This window comes from Citrus sinensis, chromosome 6, assembly GCF_022201045.2.
Source record: "Citrus sinensis cultivar Valencia sweet orange chromosome 6, DVS_A1.0, whole genome shotgun sequence".
NCBI lineage: Eukaryota > Viridiplantae > Streptophyta > Magnoliopsida > Sapindales > Rutaceae > Citrus > Citrus sinensis.
In genome coordinates this window covers 12,300,204-12,321,283 of record NC_068561.1, presented here as the reverse complement: position 1 = coordinate 12,321,283, position 21,080 = coordinate 12,300,204, and the positions used below count along the sequence as shown (strand labels likewise).

The following is a 21,080-nucleotide window of genomic DNA, read 5'->3' as shown; positions in this document are numbered from 1 at the left end:
CCATAATTACTCAGATTCCATGACCATTATGACAGATATTGGTAACCATATCCATATCAGAATAATGTTCCCAAAATTGCCTGTAAATTAAGGTAATTAACAGCTAGGTACTTCCTTTCTTGCGTCATGCATATGTGTACCTAATTGGTGGCCCATCATTACCCATTGCCCATGCTTTCACCTTGACCTCAAGGGGAAGCAGAAGAAATTGGTGTTGAATGGTGTCAAACTACTCCTGAGTGGCCTCAAACAGAGGTAAGTCTTTCCATTAAATCAAAACTTCAACAAGAGCAGGTCGGTCATTGTCAAGATGGCTCACTCCAAGAACTTCAGCAGGCTCTATTAACAATTCTAGGTCAGGTGACAGTTGTGGTGGCAAGAGAGGAGAAGAATTAGTCACCGCATGAGCTCAGCGAAGCTGGGAAACATGAAAGACTGGGTGGATAGATGAGCTGGGAGGTCAGGACAACTTATATGCCATTATACCTACACGAGCCACAATTTCAAAAAAGCCACAGAAACGTGAAGCAAGTTTCTCATTGCGTCGGTTTGCCAAAGATTTCTAGCAATAAGGTCGAACTTTACAAAAACCTTCTCTCCCACCTCAAACTCTTCATCTCGCCGTTTAGCATCAACCTTGGACTTCATCTTCTGCTGAGCACACAAGAGATGTAGTTTAAGCTCATCTAACTGTGCATCTCGATCCTTTAAAAGTTGCTCCACTGACGAGACTGGAGTACTCCTTGATTTATAACGGATGAGGGGTGGTGGATCCAGCCTATAGAGTGCTTTGAAAGGAGTACAATTAATGGTGTTATGGTATGTGGTATTATACTAGTACTCTGCCTAGGCTAACTATTAGCACCAAACCCGTGGTTTCTCTGGGACGCAGCATCGCAAATATGTCTCTAAGTAACGATTCACCACTTCGGATTGCCTGTCCATTTGAGGATGATACGTTGTACTACGGCGCAACTCCGATCTTTGGAGGCGAAATAATTCTTGCCAAAAGTGATTGAGAGAGACTTTGTCGCGACTAGAGATAATAGTGCTAGGTACCCCTTGTAAGCAAATGATTTCTCGCAAGAATAACTCTGCCACTGTTCGAGCTGTAAATGGGTGTTTCAAAGGCAAGAAGTAGGCATATTTGGCCAACCTGTCAACCACCACTAGTATCGTATTCATACCTTCTAATTTGGGCAGCCCTTCTGTAAAATCCATTGTTAAATCCTCCCAAACTTGGTTAGGTAAAGAAAGGGGGTGTAACAACCCTGCCGATGACATGGACATAGACTTGCTTCTTTGACATACGTCATACTGCTGCACCCACTTGAAAACGGCCCCACACATGGCAATCCAAAAAAATCAGCAACTATTCTTTTATAAGTACGTTCCTTTCCAGAATGTCCACCCATAAGGGATGATTGGTACTCCTTCAAAATAGAAGGTAACATGGTGGAATGCTTGGGCAACATCATACGCCCTTTATAGAAAACCCGAGCATTTTCCAAGGAAAATCTAGTAGCTCACATTCTTTTTTACTACAGGTCCACCTTCAGCTTTGTTCAAAATTCGTCCTTATCAATTTCCCCCTGCAAAGCCTCTCAATCTAACCACTATATGCCTACCAGCTGGTGTAACTCTATAGGAAGTAGTACTCTCGATAATGTATCAGCCACCTCATTGCTTGTACCTAGTTTATATTGAATTTTGGAGTCATACCAAGTAATTTGGCCATCCATTTTTGATAATCAGGTGCCACGATTCACTGCTCCAATAAGTGTTTCAAGCTTTGTTGATCAGTTCGAACTACGAATTTCCTCCCAACCAGCTATGGGCTCCATTTTTGAATGGTAAAGACAATAACCATCAATTCTTTTTCATAAATCAGACACAGCTTTGCTCGTTGCCTTAGCCCTTAGCTTTAATAAGCCATTGTCATTCTTCTTGCATCAAGACGGCACCTAAACCATATCCCGATGCATCGGTTTCAATGACGAATGGTTTAGTGAAGTCTGGAAGAGCTAAAACAGAAACTGTGGTCATAACTTTTTTAAGAGCCTCAAATGCCTCCATAGCCTCATTATTCCACCCGAAATGATTTTTCTTCAATTGCTCTATAAGAGGCCATGCAATCAATCCATACCCCTTGAAAAACTTACGATAATACCCCATAAGTCCTAGAAAGCCTCGCAATTCTCGAATTGACTGTGGTACTGGCCATTCAAGCATGGCTTGTATTTTAGAGTTATCTACCTCCATGTTATCTCCGGAGATTATGTACCCTAAATATTCCAAATGGGTACAAGCGAATGAGCACTTCTTGTGATTTGCATATAGTCGATGCTTTATGAGAAGTTGTAAGACCATTGCCAGATGACATGCATGTTCTATCATACTACGACTGTATACTAAGATGTCATCAAAAAAATACTAACACAAAATAACGAAGGTATGGTCGAAAAACCCGATTCATTAGTGCTTGAAATGTTGCAGGTGTATTAGTTAGCCCAAACGGCATGACCAAGAATTCGTAATGACCCTCATGGGTTCGGAAAGCCATCTTAGGAACATCTTCAGGCCGTACTCGAATATGATGGTATCCAGATTTCAAGTCAAGCTTAGAGAACACAGTCGCTCCATGTAACTCATCCAGCAACTCATCAATCACTGGTATGGGAAATTTATCTGCCATTGTCTCTTTGTTCAAGGCACGATAGTCCACACATAATCTCCAGCTCCCATCCTTTTTCTTTACTTAACATTGGACTTAAAAAAAGGCTCACACTAGGCTGTATGATCTTGGCGCCAACATCTCCCTTACTAATCGCTCAATCTCATCTTTTTGTACTTGAGGATATCGATGAGAAATGACACTGATAGGTGAAGTTCATTCCTTTAAGATTACGGCATGCTCCTTTCTAAGAAAAGGTGGTAAGCCCATAGGTACCTCAAACAATTCCTTAGAATTTTCTAACACTGTCTCAATCTCATGGGGAATAACAATTGTTTCTTCTGTGGCAATTCTTACTGCGCCGATCTCCACTACATATCTGTATCCTTCGTGTTTAATAGTATGACACATGGCTTTAAGTGATACCAATGTTTTGTGTAATGAAGGATGCCCTTGTAAATTCACCAGTGTATTTTTTGGGAAAATATGCTCTTTAAAAGCATATGTGTTTATTTGATTGTAATAAATAATTTTTCTGATTAATAAAATAAATGAGGTATTTTATTCAAGTATATTAATTGCATTAATATTTTGAGTATAGTTCATTTAATCATATTATATGTATTTATGTGATCACCATGTTGATTCACAAAAGAAATAAATACAAGTTATCTTATGATTAAATAAATTAAGTTCGCAGTTGATAAATAAAGTTGAGCACTTTATTTAGGTATAGACTATAATAAATTCATTGAATGATTTGTCTTAACCATGTATGAATTTATTGATGTAGTACGACTAAATTGAACATGATCACATATAAGATTTAATTAACTTTATAATAACTGTTAGACTTATTAAATTTCATAGGCATTGATTTTACTGTAATCTTAATCTTGAGTTAGTTATGATTTCATGATTGTAATTGTTATTCTATTTGAGTTACCAATGGGCACGACACACATTTATAGTCAAGATTACCCGGTATCTTGGTGGGAGCAATTATGAGTATTGGAGTTATATATTACCAATATAGAATTTGCGCAACACATCTCTTGAAGGGTTTTCAGCACTTGATCATAGAATTCTCTTGCCAGAGTGTGTCAACATATTTAGTAGATTGAAAATGATCATTAGAGAAAACCAATAAGTATCAAGGAATAAGATGTAATTAAATTTATTGGACGGCTGAGATATCGATTTAATTAACGATGTGGTACAAAGGATTATGCAGTAAAGAAATCAATATGACATGGGTCGAATTATTATTTGAAAACACTATCCTAGATAACATACAATTATGGAGGTCAATTCCAATCTTTTAGTGGAGTATATGTGGTATTAAATAATTGGGCTAATTTAATTACAGGACTAATTATTGTAGCCACTATTGTATGAACCTATTTAATCCCTGGGTTAGCTCATTTAATTGACTGCCCTGCTACTGGTTTAATAAGTAAGATAACCAGCTATTTAGTTTAAAAGCCTAAATATAATATTTAGTAGGAGACTCCATTTAATATACTTGTTTGTAAGGGGTCTTGCGTTATTTTATAAGGTAGGCCCCTATAACACATGAACAAGTAACACCACTTCTAGTTTTATTATTTTTTAATTTAAATCAAATGTGATTTAATGGAATTAAAAAATTAATAAATATAGAGCCTAAAGTTTCCACCAAATAGAGATATAAAAATGCTTATTTTCTCTAAAAGAAAAGGGAGGCCACGATATACAGATTAGAGAAAAAAAGTTTTTCTCTCTAATTTTGAGAGAAATATTTTCTCTTGCTAGTTCTTTTAATGGTGATAAAAGCGCCCACACGTTTAGTGCAGATCAATCTTGAGTCATAACCTGAAAGATCATTGGTGACGGATCGTGATCTAATAGGAGTGGTGGTGACGGATCGTGATTTGGGAGCCTAGATTAATTCAATGAAATAGCCAAATCGGATTGTCAATGTATGATTTTCTAGATTACGAATTCATATGTATTGTATGAGATTGATCCTAAAAGTTTTTATAAAATTTAAAAAAACTGATTTTTCCCAATAGTATTTCTCGTATTAAATTTCATAGAGTGAGTCTTCCAATTAATGTGAGTCGCTCCTAAAGTCTTCAACCAATGAATTCCCATGATAATGTCAGTAATACCCAGATCTAGAGGTAAAAAATCTTCTACTATCTCCACTCCTTGTAAAATTAACCCTACGCCTCGGCAGATCCCTTGAGCTTTGGTGGCTGAACCAGTTCTCAAAATCACCCCGTAAGGTTCTGTATTAGTGATGGGAAGTTTCAAGACTAAGACAACCTCATTTGAAATAAAATTATGTGATGCGCCGCTGTCGGTAAGTACGACCACCTTCTTATTATTAATCTCGCTCGCCAATTTGAGCGTTTTAGGTGAAGTGAGGCCCACCACCGAATTTAATGACACCTCCACCACTTGATTTTTAGCCCCCTCCGTTGGCTTGGACTCCAGTTCTCTTTCCTGACCCACATCTTCCACCGCTTGTGCCTCTGCTTCATATTCTTGAAGTAGAACCACTTGCAGTTCTTGCTTCCTACAACGATGTCCTGGTGAAAACTTTTCGTCACATTTATAACACAGGCCACATTCTTGATTGGATTGCAATTCTGCCTCTGTTAATTTTCGAAATCCTCGGCCTTCGTGAGCTTTTGTTGGAACTGTAGTCTCCAATGTTGTAGTGCCTCACCCCATTTGAGTTCTAGTGGGTAAGTAATTAGAATGCCCAGGCCCACGTGTGTAACTTTTAGACTAAATTTTTTGCTTCAATTTTCATTGCCAATCCCATAGCCTTTTCAAGCCCATTTGGACCCCATACCTTTAATTCAGCCCGTATGTCACTCCCAAGCCCATTTATGAATGTAGACTCCAAAACCTGTTCAAAAATATCTTTTAATGTGAAAGCCATTTGCTCAAACTATCTTCGATACTCCCTCACGAATCCGTTTTGTCTAAGAGCCGAAAATTCCTTATACATAGAGCCATTGGGTAGAGATCGGAACCTCAAAAGGAGTTGGGATTTGAGTTCCTCCTAACTCAGGAATGGTCTTCTCTAGGGATGGAAAATTTTGTCTAAGAGCCGAAAATTCCTTATACATAGAGCCATTGGGTAGAGATCGGAACCTCAAAAGGAGTTGGGATTTGAGTTCCTCCTAACTCAGGAATGGTCTTCTCCAGGGATGGAAAATTTTTTCAGACCCGGCGCGGACCCGGATAAACCTGGACGATCCGGTCCGAGTTAAACCCGCCCCATGTGCATAAAAATACAGATCCGGGTAGCATTTTTTCAAACCCGGATACATGCGGGTCCGGTTGCGTGTTCAACCGAACCTGAACCCGCACTACAGTATTAATAATTTATTAATTAATTAATTTTTATTATTAAATATAAATATAAAAGTCAAAAGAAAAAAACGAAAAGAAACCCTAAATCCCCACCCCAGCCGCCACCTTTATTTTCCTCTTCCTCAACATCAATTCAATTCATCATCATCGACCCATCGTCAATTCATCATCAACAATAATAACAATCAATATCATCCTCAACATCAATTTAAATCATTGTCAATTCATCATCGATCATCATCAAAAGCAACAAACTATCTTTGGCACCATCAAATTCAACCTTATCTCTCATCTCTCATCAAATTTGATCACATTTCTCTCTTGTTCTTGGATGTTGGATCTCAAACCTTGCTCGCTGCTCTCATGGCTGCCGCCTCCTGGACTCGCAGGTGCCTCAACCGACACCTCAAAGAAGCTACTAATCCACTCTTGCCAGCGCTCGATCTCATCTCTCTCTTGTTCGTGGATGCTGGATCTCAAACCTTGCTCACTGCTTTCATGGCTGCTGCCTCGTGGACTCGCTGGTGTCTCAACCGACACCTCAAAGAAACCACTAATCCACTCTTATACAGAGTCAGAAGGGGCATGCACAAAGGCTTCATTGTTCCAGCCTCCAACTTTTCGGGTTTAAAACCCGCAATCCGGAAACCTGAATTTTTCCAGGTTGAACCCGTACCGGACCCAGAGAAAGAAAATGTGGGTTTTTATTAGGATCTGGGAAGGAGAATTGGCATCTGGGTCCGGAACCGAAAAGGCCAAACCCGGACTCAGACCTGGTTTTTGCCATCCCTAGTCTTCTCTGGTTCTCCCATCCAAACCAGATCAAGGCTTCCCCTTCAAAACTGATAATGGTTGTCTCCAATTTCTCTGTGTTAGTCATCCGATGCAAGGCAAAATATCTCTCTGCCTTTAATATCCAATCGTCGAAGTTCTCTCTATCAAAGGAGGAAAGTTTAATTCTTCTAGGCCGGAGATCCCACCGAGCGTTAAGCATCATCTCTCTGCCATGGTTCTTGTCTATTGCCTCGTCAGTCTGCTTCGGAGTCTTGCCCGCCATCGATGATTGTAATATGCCATTCTCGCGCTTCGCCTCCTCTTGTATCTGAACGACCTGATCAAGCTTCTTCATCAAGGCAGCGATTCCTTGCTCCAGGTTAGGGATTTTCTGGAATTCTTGTTTGATTACACCTAACTCCCCCTGTACCGACATCACCACCTCTTCCATGAACTCCACCCGTGATTCCATCCTCGTGACCATATTCCCAGAGCCTGCTCTAATACCAAATGATAGACCCTCGATTTTGTTGTAAAGGAAATAAATAATTTGATAGGAAATGGGATATGTGTTTTATTGAAATTAAAGGAAACAAGCTAACAACTAGGTAGTTCGAGAGACCTAGTTCTCTCCCAGGGCCAAGGCTCAATACAAATAATTCTCAATATCCCTACACTTTCCCTTGTGTTCCTTTTTATTGCCTACATATTACCATAAATAATTCCTACCCATAATTATCCAGATTCCATGACCATTATGGCAGATATTGGTTACCATTTCCATACCGGAACAATGTTCCCAAAACTGCCCGTAAATTAAGGTAATTAGCAGCTAGGTACTTCCTTTCTTGCGTCGTGCATATGTGTACCTAATTGGTGGCCTATCAGATTTTTTGACCAAATAGGATGCCTCCCATGACTTGAAATAGGTTGCATTGTGAAGCCAATGGTATTTGACCAGCAATACGTCACAAATGCAGGAGGACATGCATGAGCAAGATTTTTGAAGCTCTTTGGGAATCATGTTCCGGTTTGTGGAGGGCTGTTCATCAACATCCTTCAGCTTATGAACACATGAGCATCTGCTCTGTCTTTATGTTTGGAATCAGTTAACCTGATTGTCATGGATGCAGATATAGAACCTTAACTGAATGACAATGGTCTGAGAAGGTAAAATCTGATAATGGATGAGACAAAGCTTCAGAGCTTTGCCTTCAGACATGTGGACAGGTAAAAAGAACCCCAAACAGCCATCTGATTTTTTTAAATTTGCTTTGCAGTTTGAGAGGAGGGAAAATAAAGGAAATTCGGTACAGAATTGTCACACTGTTGACTACAGCCTCCATATGTTCATTTGAGCCTGGAAACGGATATTTCAATCTCAGGCTTTGAGCCTAATACTGCAAGTGATTAACTAAGACATAATGAAATCTGGAAAACATTCAGATTTCCGAAACCACAGAAGCAGCAGAAGAAACAGAGAAAACTGGGGTAAGAGATACCAGGCTTCAAATCCTAGGACATATTATTCAGACTAAGAGAATTTGTATTGTATTGCAGAAAAATAAAACTGATGTTAACTATCTTTTGAACAAACAGGATATCAAGGTGGTCAACAAATTGATGAAAAAAGTTCCTCAGTTTCTAGTCTATGTGAAATTCATGCCTCCAGCTACAGCTCTCTAATAACTTTTCCCCAAATCTTCTATGTTGCGGAACTCTTCTAATGTAAATTGCTAAGTGGAGCCTCCTTTCAAAGGTACCCTAATGAAGAAGTGATGGGGCGTCAGGGTTGATAGTATACCAATGGATCGTGATTCTCCTAGTAGTTGTTTGTGACAATTTTTTTTGAGCTCTCAGAATCTATACGTGCAGTCGATGCTTCTGAAATTAGAGTCAAGTTCAATCGTTACCTTCATCTCCACAAGTAGTCATAATAACAGATGTATATGAAAAAATGTAATGTTGAATGAAAACCTACATGTCGGTTGTATCATCATAAATGTGTAAAGGTGATAACAATAACCAACATAATTCATTTAGTTTGCTGATATCAAATAGGCAAGTGGTAAGCAGCGTATCGAATGATGGCTATAGCCAAGATATTGCATTCAACAGAATTTCATCCACAGAATTTCGTCAGTTTCCAATAATTATTGAAAAATAAATCTTTTTGAGTAAACAATACTTGGCTACAATATGCTCCCAATAATACCTTATTTTTCAAAGGAGCTTCTGTTTATTCTTTACTATAATCTAAGTTGAGGAGACTGGACATGTTTTTATTCACTACGTGATAATAATTCAATAAATAAGGGAGTACTCCAGAAACACTCAATAGTTATATAAGTTCTTACTTGTTAATCCTAGAGTAGAGTATTCTTCATTATCCATTCACTAGTTGCTAGAATATTACAATTGGTTAAAATATATATGTTGTAATGAGTGAACAGAAACTGAGAAAAGAAGCAAGAGCAACTTCCCTGGCTGATCCACATAATCAATAATTATAATCATAAATTGAATAATGGTAAACCAATTTTCATTTGAAATATGTATACAAGTAATCCAATCAAAGCAAGAAGAAGACAATTGATGACAGCACTGAAATAATTACCGCATTTTATGCACATGGTCATCAACGTTCTACAAATTAGCTAACAATACACCTAAAAGAGTTCAAGTCAACCCGTCTCTTCACTTGATCTATGGTCAGCCCCTCAACCTGCATCACATCCCCGATTTGCGTCGGAGTAGCCACTGCTCGTTAAAATTAAAACCAAAAGAAAATAAAATAAAAATTAGAATAAATTTAAAATCAATGATAAGAGCAAGAAGAAAAAAAAACATGATCATCCATCATAAATGTCTTATGTAGTAAGAATGGACCTCGTTCTCCGCCAAGGGAATTAAGAGCCTCTAGAAATCTTGTATGCACTATGCAGTTGCGGTGTCCAGGATCTCCCTTTGTTCTTCATTGTTTGTTCTGTTAACGGATTCGAGTGATAATTTGGGGTGACAGGATCGGTCCGTAGATTAAAGCTACAGAGATTAGCAGGCTCGGTTACGCTTTGAATTTCAAGGGCCGAACTTCTATCAGCGGCCATAGTTGGCGCCCGATTGATGGATGACTGAGTGAGATTTGCCACCTGCGTCATTACCAAACTTACAAAATATAACGAAAATTTTTTATAGTTACATCTAATTTAAATATTTTTTACCAGGGTAGTATCAAGGATTGTTTTTTGCTTCTTGTGATCATGAGTAGGGTTCCAAGGTTCAGGATCAGATTCAGCAGGAGAGTTCAAATTGATCATTAGATTTTTCCCTTTTCTGTTATGAACATCCGAGAGAATCATTTGTTGATTCTCATAATACTTCCTCTTCATAGAATTTTTGGTTTCGGGTTCCTTAAGATTCTTTATGTTCATGATCTCCTTCTTCAGGGTTTCAATAGCTATATGTATATAAACACAAAAGCACAAAACCGAATTAAACAAATACAAACAAGCATTCACATTTATACAACATGCAAAAATTAAAACTGAACCATTTTCTTCAAAGATAAATATACCCTCAATTAGAAGCAACTTGCACTGAGGAAGCTCAAGTTTAGAGGCCGCAATCCTCGCTAATTCTCCTTCATACTTGAGAAGATAATCATTCAAGACCGATAATTTGTCCGATACGCTGTTCATTTCTGACAGATCTTTGACCAAATTGTAAATGGTTTTTGGATCATAAGATGTCTTAAGACTCAAGTTGAGACTTAGCCTTGAACTCATTTTTTATCTCTCAAAAAAAACAAAAATATCAACTACTCTCTCTTTCTTTTTTCTATAACTCTTAAAAATCTGTAGTGATGATGAGAGCTATAAGGGTTGTTGGAGAGTTATATAGAAAAAGTGAAATGAGAGCCCAAGGTATTCTCCCAAAAGACAAATTAGATTACATACAATAGATTCTCATGCAGTACTCTTTAATTGATTACTATTATTAGGGAAAACTATCGAAACACCCTATTGTTTGTTAAAATTAATCATTTCATCTGCATATTTCAAAACCAATCAAAATTTCCATGCCATTAAAAGTTTCGTTATTTTTTAATTTTTTTAGAGAACTGGAAATTTATTTCGATCAATGGTGATTTTCACTGTATTAGAGGTAAAATAGTAAAAGACAAAAAAAAAGCTGAAAATTAATCAGATCTGTTCATTGACAAGGAAAATTTTTTTTATGAGTTTTGAAATATGGTGGGAAAATGATTAATTTACTAAAACATAGGAAGGTTTTTAACTTTTTTTTTTGGTATTTTTGGAATGAAAACGAAAAAAAGGAAATTCTACCGGTACAGTAAGTTTTAGTCACCGAGTTACGTATTCAATATGCAAACTCAGTTCTATTTAGTATATTTTATACGACAACTCAATCTGTCACTGAGTTAATAATGGCTTATTTAATGGAATCTACCGTATGTTATGCAATAACTTTTATTTCACTCATGGTTATAGATTTTTTTTAAAAAAAAGGTAAAATAAGTAAATTAATATAAGAGTAATAAATTGGTGTTTTAAAATTGTTAAACAAAACAAACAATTGTAAATCAACATTAAACTTTAAATAAACAAAAAACAACTTATGTATTTAACTTAACTATACAAAGGAAAAGATCAATTATCAATAAAAAAAATTAAAAAAATATATTGAAAACAATTGGAATAACTTTTATTTAATTGGTTTAATCATAAATTTTATATTCATTATAGGACATTTATAAACTTTTTTTCTCATTTTCTATCATAGTATTTGTTTACAACACAAGTTAATTAAGTAAAATTATCTTTCATGATGTGGATTAAGCAAAAATAAAAAATAAAAAAATAAATAAAAATAGACATGTATGATATATTCATAAAGCTGGATCTAATTTTTAGTTTTATACATACTTCACGTATTTGTTTACTTTTACTCAAAGATTATTTAGGGTCGTTGCCGAAGAGATATTGATTTATTTTTTTTACTTTCTATCTACAAGTCTTATATTTTGTTTACATAATTTATATTTTATTTTATGATTAATGTTGATTTACAGGTTTTATGTTACATATGTAAGTTTTTGTTTTGTTTACCAATTAGGCACCAAGTTACCACTCCTATGTTAATTTATTTGTTTCACTTTCCATTTATAAGTCTTATGTTTCATTTACTTAATTTGTGTTATTATTTTTTACATAGTGTTGATTTATAAGTTTTATGTTATATGTGTGATTTTTTTTTTTACCGATGATACACCAATTTAGCACTTCTATTTACAAGTCTTATATTCTATTTATATAATTTACATTTTATTTTACACTTGCTGTTGATTCACAAGTTTTATTTATTATTCTGTTTACCAATACACCAATTTACTACTCTTATGTTAGTTTACTTGTTGATCCCTCTATTTACAAATCTAATGTTTCATTTTTATAGTTTATATTTTATTTTACACTTAGTGTTATTTACAAGTTTTATGTTGCATTTTTAAGTTCTTGTTTTGTCTATCAATTTGTATGTTAATTTGCTTGTTTTACCTTCCACTTACGAGTCTTATGTTTCATTTTACATTTATTGTTGATTTACAAATTTCATGTTATGTTCACAAAGTTTTTATTTTTTAAAATCAATAATACGTCAATGTACCATTCCAACATCTATTTACTTGTTTTATCTTTCATTTACAAGTTTTTTTTTTCAAATTAGAAAGAGGACCCACCGGGAGTCCAACTACATATTGGTGGCTAATAGACCTTGCATTTTATAGAATGCAGTGCTTATATGTTCGGAGAGGAATGAAGCCCTATCTTTTATTCGAGCTAGAGATCAGAAAGCAAGAAGCTGGGGGTCAGAAATGAGTAGTGTAAATGATACTAATAAGGTGGTTGGATATGTGACAACATTGACAAGACACTCTTGACCCTATTCGTAGGGGTTCAGTACTAATAAGACTATGTTTGAGATTTCACTGAGCAAGTATGCCTTGCTGACTGGGTGGTGGTTTTGAAACAAGGATGAGTACTCAAGGAGTCCGTCCAAGCTTCAGCTATTAATGCTTCGCTAATTTCTTGAGGGTGAATAATGTTCTGTGTGTCCAAAATTAATACCGATTAATGCCACAAGTGCTCTTCTATTGGTCTACGTACAAATTCATTAGGTAAAGTCAGAGCTTGGACTAGGAATGAGATTAGAAGAGGCTAGACTAATAAGGAAGACAGAAGTGATCCACAAATCAAACCACTGTCCCATTGGCCATTTCATGTACTAAAAATAAGGAAGACAAAAGTGATCCACCAATCAAACTACTGTCCTATTGGCCATTCCATGTACTAAACACTCTTAATAAGAATATTTAAAAGGTATATCCCCATGCTCTCGATATGTGGCTTAAGAAGGAAGTTGGTAGCTCCTTTTTATTTTTCCTATAGGAGTTACACTTAATTCAAGCAAACAGAACAAGCCTTTAGACCCACCAACCAATCAGACTAGCCTGATGAGGAGGCAAATACCCAAGGATTCTGTAGCTCAACACATACCTGACTGGGGAGAAGGAAGCCCTCGAAGTGAGCTTCATACCAAATAGCTATAGGGAGAGAGAAGCCAAACTCGATCACACTGAAGAGTGAGATAAATAAGTGGCATCATTGGTTGATGATCTTCATCAGTAGAAGGAAAAAGCGTGATGAAAGGCAAGTCAACAATAAGCCCAATGGAAAAAGGAATTGAGAAGAGATAACTGATGTTAGATAGTTGTTGGATAGCCTGGACCTACAGAGAGTTGTAGTATGAACTCACATTTTGAAATGTTCTACTAGGTTCTTAGTAGTAGTCAGTGATCTTTTCTTCTTTTACTTCACATAGCTTTTTGTCTCCTTTGTAACTGAAATTTCTCCAAAGGTATAAAAAGCGGGAGGACTTTGTACTAACCATTCCGATGAGGTTAGATTTTGTTCAATAGTCCAAGGACTTGGAACATATCTTTTGTTATTTTTACTACTAGAAGTGACTGTTACAACCATGAAGAAACATATAAATGCCAACTACAGATATATAAGAGCCAAAACTGCTGAAGGCATTCCATCTAGTATACGCATCTGACAATTTGGAATGGGACGTGGCATACATGAAAGCCCTAAGAAATGCATGGAATAAAAGGTTAGATTAACCCCAAAAATAATGATTTAAAAATCAAATTGACCTAAAGTTTCAGGGTATATCAAACTAAAGATTTTACCCATCCAATACTGAAATCCTGCTAATAAAAATGACTCTCATAGAAAGTACATAATGGAAATACGCTACCTTATGATAAGTATCATGTAGAGCAATGTCTAGCCTAGAATTTGCTAGGACTATTCCAGTGAGTCCACCTATAATGAACGAAAAGATAACTTTACAACAAATAACATGAGTGTCTTGTATTGTATTGAACCCCCCCCCCCCCCCCCCCCCCCAACCATAGTAGCGATCCGACTAAGGATTTTGATTCTAGTGAGGACTGCTATAATCAACGTCTAAGCCCATTGTAAACATCTGATAACCTTGAACAAGAAATCCAAGAACACCTACACTGATCATGGCATAAACCATGCCTAGATACCCGAAGATCGGTTTTCTAAAAAAGGTTGGAATGATATGACTTATGATACCGAATCTAGGCAGAATGGGAATATACACCCCTAAATCACTGAAAAACCAAAAGAGATATGAAGTTTATGTTTTACTTTGCATTTAATGTTGATTTATAAGTTTTATGTTATATTTTTAAGTTTTTATTCTTTTTAGCCATTGATATGCCAATTTACTACTTTATCTTAATTTACTTATTTTAACTTTTATTTACAATTTTTATGTTTCATTTAAATAATTTATGTTTTATTTTACACTTAATATTGATTTACAATTTTTTATTATATTTTACATTAATTTACCACTCTTATGTTGATTTACTTGTTTACCTTTTATTTACAAATGTTATGTTTCATTTACATAATGTATATTTTATTTTACAAATAATATTTATTTATAAGTTACATGTTACATCTGTAATTTTTTGTTTTATTAACTATTAATACTCTAATTTACCTTTCATATGTTAATTTACTTGTTTTACACTACATTTACAAGTTTTATATTCCATTTACATAATCTATATTTTATTTTATAGTTTATGTTGATTTACATGTTTTTTATTTTAAATTTACATGTCTTATGTTTCATTTACATAATTCATGTTTAATTATGATATTGGTACTGTGATTGAAATCACAGCATCATAGAATGATTCCTTTTGTTTTAATAAATAAATTCTCAAATTTGAACTTACAGTTTTCTATTGTGAATGTATTCCCTATAATGATTATTATTCAGATTGTGGTGTAATTGGCATATTCTTAATGATAACAACGTTGATAGGTTATTAATTTCCACACCGATTGGTTTATTAATATTTGTTAGTTTAAGATTAATTATAATTTCACCCCTTTATTATATGGATTTTATTTTCACCTCTAATAAGCAATTCATCTTATGATATCTCTAATATTTCCATAAAAACTAGCCAATCTCCTCCAGATTCATTCAATAAGCAAAATTCTTTTATCTTTTTAATTTATTTGTAATGATTGAGATGGAGGTGTTGGATCCTAAATCCAAGATTGAGCTTATATGTGAATAATTATGTGTTGCAAAATGTTTTATAAGGTTAAACTCAATTAAAAGTGATCAATTAAAGTTCTCAGTAATTTTGGTTTAATGTATTTAGTAGGGTGTTAGCCTTTAATGTGTAAAGACTTAAAGGTAATTTTTATTTTTATGATGCGCTAAAATAGGAATACCTAATGATAATAGGAAAGTTATCTACATAAGTGGTTATGGCTCTCAGATCACACGTAACATTTGATTCTTTTCTAACATCCCATCATCAGAGAGAGTACAAAGAGAAACTTAAAGGATTCTCAAGAATAACCTATTGATCTAGAAGGCAAACCACATGGCTCTAGACAGTAATTAAGCATTACAGATTCACATATGCTTCCGTAAATTCAGTTATTAATTTTTGGTGATACAACATAAATGTTCCTAAATTTTTAGTTGATGGTTTTCACCAAGTATTAGTTTCTAACAAGAGGAACTTGAATCAAGATAATTTGAAGACTAGTTACTTGAAAATATTAATTTTGAGGTAAATTTTTTTTTAACATTGTTTATGAATTTCTTGAAGATATGGTTTTAATTATTATGCTTATTATTTTATTTTAATTGGACAATCTAATTTCACATGAATTAGGTTAATAGTAAAAAGGAAATAAAAAAGGCAACAACTACTAAATAAGAAGTAGAAAAGCCCAAAGTTGAAATGATCTTTGGTATGGTTGATTAGTTGTTTCAGTTCTACAAATCGTATAGAAAAACTAATGGGGTTTGAAGTTATGAGGAGAGCCTCCCATAAAAATGTTGAAGGGGTATTGGAATTTGTGACTTTCAGCTGTTCATGGAATGACAAATCAAGATGTGAATCAAGGCATGCATTTAGGTTGTGTCCCACAATTAAAAACGAACTAGTAAGCATAATGATGAGCTTAGCATGCCAAACAAAGACCAGTTCTTTAAAACAAATAAAACTATGAAGGCAAAGTAAAAAGAAAAAAAACTGGAATTGAATGATACAGCTAGAATTAGGCTAAATAAAAGTTTTCATTCTTTGGTTATTGAAGCAGAGACATGAGAATTCTTTTATAGAGAAAATTACTAGAAACCACCAAAATAAAGAAAGGCACTTATAACTTGGGATAGAAAATGGTATTATAGTACAAGATTATTTTTTTAAACTGCCAGCTAATAGTTCAAACTTCTTGTTTGCTATGTATTTAGATGGAGATTGTCTTTTAAGAAATATATTTTGGGTTAATGCAAGAAGTTGGGCTGCAAATAGAGACCTTGGCGATGTTATCATGTTTGACTTGACATATTTAACAAATGAGTATGATATGCATGATTCATTAGTCTCTCATTAATTTGAAGAACATTGAGCATTGTTTATTCAAAAGTAAAAACTTCACAACAATGATTGGTTAGTAGGATTAATTATTTGCTGAAAGACAACGTTGGATGCCAGCATACTTTTTGGGCAAGAATATTTACTACACAACATATTGAAAGCATGCTGCAATTTTTCGAAGTATGTAAATTCAAAAACTACTTTAAAATTTTTTGTCGAACAATATAAATAGTTCATCGTCATGTCGCTTTTACAATTTGCTTTAATGAGGCTATTAATGAAGTTAAGTGCAATTGTTGATTCCATGAGTTTAGAGGAATATTACGTCGACATATATTTGTTGTGCTTAATTTTTTATGTTCCTACACTATATAGTTTAATGTAATAGAGGAAAAATGTTAAACAATGTCAAACCAAGGCGAAGGTAAGTTACAATATAATTGAAGCACTAATCCTGAAGCTCTCAGAGTTGATAAAATGAATAATTCATTTTATTTGACTGGTAGATTTGGCTGATGATAGTGAGGATAAACACAATGTGGTTTTGGAGGTGAGAAAGATCTGAAAAAGAAACTAATGAAACTAATGTCTATGGTAGATGTTGGTGGAAGTATTTGTAACAACAATTTGATTGATGAGAGTACAAAAAGGAAAAGAGCTTCGTAATATCCAAATGAGGATTATAAATTTCTTACTTCATGAGCTATTCAACCTTTAGGTAGACTCACATTTAAATGGAAACAATAAAAAGTTGAACAATTTATTAGAAGGAAGAAGAAGAAGAAGAAGAAGAATGTGAAGGTAAGAAATAAACAAATCAAAGAAGCTCGCACAATATCTGACGAAACACAAATATTGAAATTAGATTGATAAAAAAAAATAACATATCGTTGACATTTGAAGCTTGGGATGGATTTTGGGATTGGTTCAGTCTCGAACTTGATTGTCTTTTTCTTATTCCAGCATCTCTAGAGCCAGCTCGAGCCCTTCTTTTTCTTGTTCCAGCATTGGATCTCTAACCTCAACCACTAGGTATCTAAATATATGTTATGTTAGTTTAAGAACCAAAATAGAAAGAATAAAAATACACAAATATACAATCAAGATAGCACATTTCTTGCTATTTCGGATGAGACAACTGCTTGTTGGCCTGAACTAGTTGACTTTGTTGCTAATGCCTATAAAACATGTTGATTTCTAAATGAATATTATGTTATACATAAAATAAACTATACATGCATAACAAATTAAATACAGATGCAAGCCAGCACCTATTTTTTTCTCCTTATTGCCTGCTCTGAAGCGTTTCATGGCTGACTTGAAGTAGTTGATGCCTAAAAAACATGGTATCTTTTATTTTATGATAGTATAAATATAATAAATAATAAGTGTTACATATAATAAATAATCATAAACGTAATAAATAATAATAATATATTTAATATAATAATTAAATATAATATATTTAATTTAATAGTTACATATAATAATATATGACAATTATTGTTCCTAACTCTATTTCCCCTTGCAAAAGATGGCTTTAATGGACATGACCTCACATTGTGATTAGAGCCATCACAGAATGACCAAATAATAAAGAATTGTCTTTTTTTATTTTTGAGGCTCATTTGCTGCTTTTTTCTGGATTTCTTAGGCTGTCTGATCTTTTTTTCCATAGTTGGCGGATCAATCAATGGTCTTTCTATAGGCTCCCGTGTACATTGATCTGGAAGAAGGATAAACATCATTGAATATGTGTTAGGGTAAGCATGCCTGGTAAAATATGTTGGCATATACTCCTCAACTTCATATCTTGCATATCCTATGGCAGCCATAGCATGTTGACAAGGGAGGCCAGTGTACATCTAATTTCTTCAAGCATTATCAAACAAGGTTTGCCTAGATAAGGTAATATCTAGCTATTGACGCACTCCAATGCATTGTTGTCAATATGATCTACCATGTAATTTCTATCATATGTGTGCATCGACTAATTATAATCATGTAGTTTTCTTTTTAACCACTCAAAATCATGCTTGCTAATGCTTTTTAGTAGCTTTCCAAAACAATTGTTTCAACTATGCACCAACAAATGACTTGGAAAAATTAGCATAAACATGCCTAGAACATGCTTTGTTATAGGCAGTAGGCTATGTTTTAAAATTGCATAAATTAGCCCCTTTTATCTATCACTAAAAAACATCACCGACCTTATATTATCCAAATAACTATTCAAGTGCTCTATAAACTATCCTTATGTCTTTGTATTCTCAATCTCACAGCACATATTGCCATTTTCCGATGGACAATCCCACTATTAGTATCCATGCCAACAGCGGCTAACAACACTCCACCATATTTACCCTTCAAGTGAAATCCATTTACTCCAATAAAAGATCTACATCCATTAAGATATGCATTTTTATGCAGGGAAAGCAATGAAAAACCTTTGGAACAACACCTTGTCAGGAATAGAAACAACATCACACAACACCTTGCATATTGCTCCTAGATCAACTTTTTGAATGGCTACAGCATAGGTAAATAATTTCTAATATCCTTTCAAATGATCCCCAAATACCTCAAGTGTCGCCTTCGCTCTAACCCTATACAATGTCATCTTTTTAATCTTCAAACTATAAGTCTTGCACATAATTCTTCAAAATATCAATCTTCACTTTAGATCAATAGTAACATGGCTCTTTGTTTTAGTAGCAACCCAAGTAAGAGTAACTTTCATTATCTTGTTAGTAAGTCTGCACTTATGTTTTTTTATTTTATTCTCGCAATATGAAACTAGTTTCATCATTTAGTTTTGCACCAGTCACATACCATGGATAGTCAGCCTCTTTATAAGTACCCACAAATCTTCTTAAATTTTGGACATGCTTGCCATTTTCTTTACGTTTCAAACAGTCATCAAGAATCAATGGCCTTCTTAGATAAAAATGTTGAAAAAATGATCATGAATCCCATATGGTTGAATCTTCTTGCATAAGCAATCAAAAGTAGAAGCATTTAAGTATGAATAGCCAAGAAGATGCATTTCTCTAATGAAAAGTATAAAAATTGAGAATTTTGTACGTAGAACTAGATTTTTTTTTTTTAAAGCTAATCTTGGTTGTCGATAATGAACTTGTCTTGATTGCAAATGAACAATAGTTAAGAATAACCGATACTTAAACAGAAAAATTGAACCGGAGGAAGATATAATTAACTATAACACTATACGGCATTAAAAGAAAAGGACAAAATAATCAAGTAACTCTATAATACTACTATCATCCTTCAGTTTCTTTAGTAGTTAAGGGTTGGTATAGACTATGTATGAGAAAGTGATAAGAAATAAATAGTCAAATGAACAGAAATAAAAAACAAAACAAATAAAATCGAACTGAAACGGCTCAATTTATTTAATTGATTGATTTTAAGTCAAGTTTAGCTTGAATTTTTGTCTAACTTATTAGTCTGTAATGAATAAAATTAATATTATTATAAATTTCATCCCAAACCATGTGGAAGTGATGGATCATTAAATTTTGCCTTACCAGACTAATTTTCTCATTCATTAAACAAGTTATTAGAAGGAACGCGTTTATAGAAAGAACTATTCGTGTTCAAGCATCATCATAGTTTAGCTGTATATGAAAGACCAATGAAACAGAAAGAACTATCTACAACAGATGCCCCTACATATGATGAAACTATGCTTAAGCTTGAAACTCTATGAAGATAGAGAAAGACCGGCACTAGCTACAACAGATGACCCTACAGCGTGAACCAACAAGGACTAGTGTAATCTGACGGGGTTGGAAACGTCAATGTATTGTAATTGATCAACTCGATCATCAAATTATTCTCAATGTGAGAAAATCCAAATTCTTAGATTCACATTGGGACAAGTTCTGGGACGGATGGAATTACAAGATTTTCAGCATTTAACATACAAAGAGCCTGAAAATTAGATTCGCATGAGAACTTGTTCCAAGCAGTAGAAGGTTAAATGCCAATATCAAACAGATTAGGCAGAAGGTAATTCAGAACTACGAAATGAACTATCTGACATAGCTGCTAGCTAGCTGGGTAGTAGCTTAAGGCATCAGCACTTATTGATTCAATTTGAGCCAATAGTTTCTGCAGCATTTCTTTTGCCCCGAACCTTTCACGGGTTCCGATAAATGGCATTTCGGGAAACTTTGTCCCATGTACCCTGTAAACCTA

The 21,080-nt window shown here is 34.5% G+C and overlaps 1 protein-coding gene across 1 annotated transcript; it reads right to left on the bottom strand.

Annotated features, from left to right (window-relative positions):
* Positions 1 to 9,392: 9,392 nt before the first annotated feature.
* On the bottom strand, positions 9,393 to 10,656 carry LOC107177348 (uncharacterized). Its single transcript, XM_052443820.1, has 2 exons — positions 10,395 to 10,656; positions 9,393 to 10,277 (listed from the first exon to the last, which is right to left on the bottom strand). Exons 1-2 carry the CDS (start codon positions 10,603 to 10,605, stop codon positions 10,027 to 10,029), a joined length of 462 nt encoding a protein of 153 aa, XP_052299780.1. The 5' UTR covers positions 10,606 to 10,656; the 3' UTR covers positions 9,393 to 10,026.
* Positions 10,657 to 21,080: the final 10,424 nt, after the last annotated feature.

Coding starts and splice junctions, on each gene's coding strand:
- LOC107177348 (XM_052443820.1), bottom strand. CDS start 10,605: ATGAGTTCAAGGCTAAGTCTCAACTTGAGTCTTAAGACATCTTATGAT. Junction 10,278..10,394: donor CAAGTTGCTTCTAATTGAGG/GTATATTTATCT, acceptor ATATACATATAG/CTATTGAAACCCTGAAGAAG.